The following is a 5,447-nucleotide window of genomic DNA, read 5'->3' as shown; positions in this document are numbered from 1 at the left end:
TATGGATACATTGATAGTATAGGGGTGTCAATGGATAGGGTGAGACCCTACTCAGACTCATACTCAAATCCAATAAATATTACTAAACCTAGGTCCAAATCCAAACCCATTAAAAAATATAAATTATATTTGGATTGAGTCAATACCCATCAATAAAATTGTGTGAAAGAGGAGAAAAGAATTTGTACCTATGAGTAGAATTTAAATTAAATCTGAAAGGGATTTCTTGAACTTGTGTTATGAGTAGCCAATTCTTTTGCTTTAACTTAAATTAAAAGTGTGAATCAAAAAAGTGTGAAATATGGGAGAAAGAATCTAAAACTTTCAATTTACAAGAAAAGATAAGAGGAGAAAAGAATTTGTGTCCAGTAGCGATAGAAGTTGGTATGCGCATATATAAAATGAAGGCAGTTGGTGAATTAAAAAGATCAATACATCCCTCCACTTTGCAATTAGCCGCTACTGATCCAACACATTTCTCCAGAAAATCACCCAAATACAAAATAAAATGGTTGATTCCGTTGCAACAATTGCACTTGAAACACTTCGGGACTTATTGATTGAGGAAGCAAAGTTTCTATCGAGTGTGGGCGGTGAGGTTGAGGAAGTCCGTAGGCAGCTCAACATCATGCACTGTTTCTTGAAGGATGCTGATAGGAGGCAAGATCGGTACAATTCACAGACAGTCCAAAGAGACAGAAAATGTCTCCTAGTTTTGGATGACGTTTGGGAAGTTGATCACTGGAATTGCTTATGGCGTGCCTTTCCCATTGCAGAGGCAGATAGCAAAGTTTTGCTCACAATCAGAAATCAAAACATTGCTTCCAGAGGATACGTCCACAATCTCAAGTGTTTGGATGAAGATGAAGGATGGGAGCTCCTTCAAAAGATAGCATTCCCGAACAACTATTCACAAGGTTAGTTTGTAAAATTTCTTGTTTTATTTTATTGATTTTGAATCTTCTTTCTCTAGTTAGTGACAAAAGAAAAAAGAGTAATGATACTAAAGATATCATTAATAGAATATATTTAGCAAAAAAGATTATTTTGTTAAGTGTAATTTTTTTTATAGTTTTCATGATGACAAGATTGTTTGAATTTTCTTATGTAAATTTCAAGTTGATCTATATGTATAAAATGCTATTGAATAGCAATTTAAAATTTATTTCTTGATACAAAATTTGTTTAAAACATAAAAGGAATCAAACATTTAGAAAATCATACAAAGAAATGGATTCAGCAATATAAAGTTATGCTTTCAGATTTTATTTCTATTTTTTATTTGTTGACAGTATAGGGCGAAATTCTCTTGTTTTGATTTGTTTTAATTACTATACATATTTATAAGAAATTCAAATTTTATAATATTTTGAATTAACTGACATTCATTGATTATGTATTCAGAGCTACCTACAACTGAAATAAAGTTGTTGGAAGAATATGGAAGGGAAATAGTAAAAAAATGTGGTTATTTATCATTACCCATTTCAATTGCTGGAGGAACTCTTCATCATGAAAAGGCATCAATAGAATGGAAAAATATGTGTAGAAATCTTGATTCGTACCTTCTACATAGGAGAGGTTTGGAGAATGACAAAGGAGTAAATCAAATACTAGATTTGAGTTACAATGTGCTCCTTTACAATCTGAAACCATGTTTTTTGTATTTGGCTTGTTTTAAAGAAGATGAAGAAATAGATATAGAAAAACAAGAAGATGAAGAAATAGATATAGAAAAACTATATTTACTATGGATGGCTGAAGGTATGATTTGTTCCGAAAATAAGGGAAGAGGAGAAAGTTTGAAAGATGTGGCAGAACGGTATTTATTCGAGCTAGCAAATAGGTGTATGGTTGAAGTGGAAATAGACAAGTTGCCGCTATATAATAGATTTAAGTCATGCCGGCTTCATGATATGATACAAGATTTGTGTTTGTCAAAAGGAAAAAAGAAGGATTTCTGGAGGTTATAGATAAAAAGATGGGAGGAGAAGAGTCTTCAATTTGTAAAACAAATAGATTGGCTATCCATATGGAGGGAGTGGATAACGATCTTAGTTACAGGATTGGGGAAAATAAGAACATAAGATCTTTTCTAATCCTCAAAACGGACTGGCGAGATACATTTTTGTATAATTACATTACGTTTGGGATTTTCAAATCTCTCAAAGTTTTAGTATTGGAAGGTTATACATTTGAGAATCTGAAATTGCCCAAAGGAATCAAAAAATTGAAGCTGTTGTAGCTATTGAGTCTCGAAAATAGTGGTGTGGAAGAATTGCCACCATCTATATGCAAGCTACCTTGTTTGCAGACATTTAATGTGAAAAATACAATTAGATTACCTAATTACATATACAAAATGAGGCACTTGAGGCATCTATTTCTGGGATTTCTTCATGAGAGCGTTGGAGGTGAAAAATTGAAATTGGAAGGGTTGAATGAGTTGGAGATGATAACTGGGTTCAACAGTTTGGTTGATGACATCACTCATCTTCTTAAATTGCCGAAGCTCCGAGTATTGGAAAGAAGAATATTTTATGAAGAAAGTTTGTCAATGATTGTTGATCACATCTTAAATCATCAAGAACCACTACTTTATCATCTACCCACTACTAATCGTTGGAGTTTCAATATCAATTTTCTTATTCATTATTAACTATTTTCATTGTCTTCTCAAATATACTGCACACATATTTCTTATCAATTTGATGTATTTACTTTATGAACTTTACATGGAATTTTGAACCAATCAAAATTAAGTGATTTAATTTATGTTTTATTTTCGATTTTCTTTTGTAACAGGGAACGTATCCTACTTTTATAGATACACCCATGTCTATGTGGACAGTTAACATCTATCTTATTTTTTATTAATTTTGTAAAAGATAGTTATAAAAATTATAAACTTTGGATTGTTTTGAAAAATATAATTAGTATTAACTATTTGTTTAAAAATTAATATAATAATTTTTTATATGCCGTATAATAGTTGCTATTTATTAAGATTTTTTTTAGAAATGTCCTTAATGAATCTATAGTTTCACTAGGGTTGTTGGTTCTATTTTTCAATTTTCTAGCTTGAACTTTGTCTGTTTTCGTATTATTAAGTTAATTATTTTGATGCAATTATTCAAAAATATTCTTAGATTGTGTAGGTTATAGTAAATTATATGCATGAGTGAAGATGAAGGATGGGAGCTCCTTCAAAAGATAGCACTCCCATACAGTTATTCACAAGGTTAGTGTTCATTAATAGTATATATTAGGCGAAAAAGATTATTTTAATATGTCTAATATTTTTTTATAGTTTTCATGACGACAATATGTGTGAAAAAATTATCTTTAAAAATTATTAGTGACAAAAAAATTGTCATTATGAATAATTAGTGACAATTTCATGACAATACAAATATAACAACAATTCTCTTTTTATTTGTTTTAAGTATGGGGCGAAATTCTCTTATTTTGATTTGTTTTAATTACACAAATTTAGTATATTGAATTAACAAACGTAAATAACTAACATTAATTCATTATGTATGCAGAGCTACCTACAACTGAAACAAAGTTATTGGAAGAATATGGAAGGGAAATAGTAAAAAAATGTGGTTATTTACCATTACCCATTTCAGTTATTGGGGGAACTCTTCATCATGAAAAGACATCAATAGAATGGAAAAATGTGTGTAGAAATCTTGATTCGTACCTTCAACATGGGAGAGGTTTGGAGACTGACAAAAGAGTAAATCAAATACTGGATTTGAGTTACAATATGCTCCCTTACAACCTGGAACCGTGTTTTTTGTATTTGGCATGTTTTAAAGAGGATCAAGAAATAGATACAGAAAAACTATATTTACTATGGATGGCTGAAGGAATGATTTCTTCAGAAGACAAGGGAAGGGGAGAAAGTTTGACAGATGTGGCAGAACGGTATTAATTTGAGCTAGCAAATAGGTGTATGGTTCAAGTGGAAATAGACGAGTTGCCGCTGTATAATAGGTTTAAGTCATGCCGGCTTCATGATATGATTAGAGATCTATGTTTGTCAAAACGGAAAAGACAAGGATTTCTGGATGTTATGGATAGAGAGATGGGAGGAGGAGACTCTTCCATTTGCAAAACAAATAGATTGGCTATTCATGCGGTGGGAGTGGATAACGATCTTAGTCAAAGGATTGGGGAAAATAAGAACATAAGATCTTTTGTATTCAAAGGTTATCAATTTGAGAATTGGAAATTGCCCAAAGGAATCGCAAAATGGAAGTTGTTGAAGCTATTGAGTCTCGAAAATAGTATTGTGAAAGAATTGCCACCATCTATATGCAAGCTCCCTTGTTTGCAGACATTGAATGTGAAAAATATAATGAGATTACCTAATTGCATATACAAAATGAAGCGCTTGAGGCATCTATTTATGAAAGATGATCATGACAGGGTTGGAGGCGAAAAATTGAAATTTGAAGGGTTGAATGAATTGGAGATGGTTGATGATATCTGGGTTGGTGATGTGGTTGATGATATCACTCATCTTCTTAAATTGCCCAAGATGGACATGGATGTCAATACGAATCGGGAAGATGGCTCAACTCTTTTCAGGAGGTTGGTGATGTATCACTCACTACATTACTTGAGAATCACACATTGTCGAGTGAGCAAATTACCAGCTTATGAAGTTCAACTATATGAAAATGTGATAGAATTGCAGCTTGTGGGTACAAGGATTGAGGAAGACCCAATGGAAATACTAGAAAAGCTTCCCATGTTAAGAGTTCTTGGCTTGTGGAGCAATCCATATGTGGGCTGAGAGATGGTTTGTCGGGCAACTGGATTTCGTCAACTCAGGGAACTTGTTTTGCATGGGTTGTTGAATTTAATGGGGTGGAGAGTGCAGAAAGGAGCAATGCTCAACCTCTCCAGTCTACTTATTGCAGAATGCAGTAAATTGAAGATGATTCCAGATGAATTGAAATTCATTAATACTCTCCAAGAACTGAGAATTATATCTATGCCAGAAGAGTTTGTGAAGAGGGTAGGAGTGGTGGATGGTGAAGGAGAAGATTATCACAAAATCAAACACATTCCAGATATTTTCATTTATACCAATTAATACCAATTGTAGGTCTCACTTATTTATAACTATAATTGATGAATGTATAATTAAATAGCATGTGTTCCGTGTAATGTAATGTACGCATTAGTTAAATTAATTAATTAAAATCACAATTGGTACCTTTTTTTTTTGTTCTGGTTATTTCATAACTTTTTTAATTTTGTGAAAGTCAATCGAAATATTAAATGTTGTACATTAGTAATGCAAATAAATTTTGTTCTTTAAGTTATAATACATCGATATAAACAAAAAGTTCATAATAATAACAATATATATGAATGTAATGTTCTCTGTTTGAAAAATTACCATGCAACCTTTGATTCTAACATTA

At 31.9% G+C, this 5,447-nt stretch overlaps 1 protein-coding gene across 1 annotated transcript; it reads left to right on the top strand.

Annotated features, from left to right (window-relative positions):
- Positions 1-508: 508 nt before the first annotated feature.
- On the top strand, positions 509-922 carry LOC110011355 (putative disease resistance protein At1g50180). Its single transcript, XM_020691358.1, has one exon. The coding sequence runs from the start codon at positions 509-511 to the stop codon at positions 920-922; it is 414 nt and encodes a 137-aa protein (XP_020547017.1).
- The last annotated feature ends 4,525 nt before the right edge of the window (positions 923-5,447 follow it).

Source organism: Sesamum indicum, unplaced genomic scaffold (assembly GCF_000512975.1).
Source record: "Sesamum indicum cultivar Zhongzhi No. 13 unplaced genomic scaffold, S_indicum_v1.0 scaffold00174, whole genome shotgun sequence".
Lineage (NCBI taxonomy): Eukaryota > Viridiplantae > Streptophyta > Magnoliopsida > Lamiales > Pedaliaceae > Sesamum > Sesamum indicum.
This window is presented reverse-complemented; position numbering and strand designations above follow the sequence as displayed.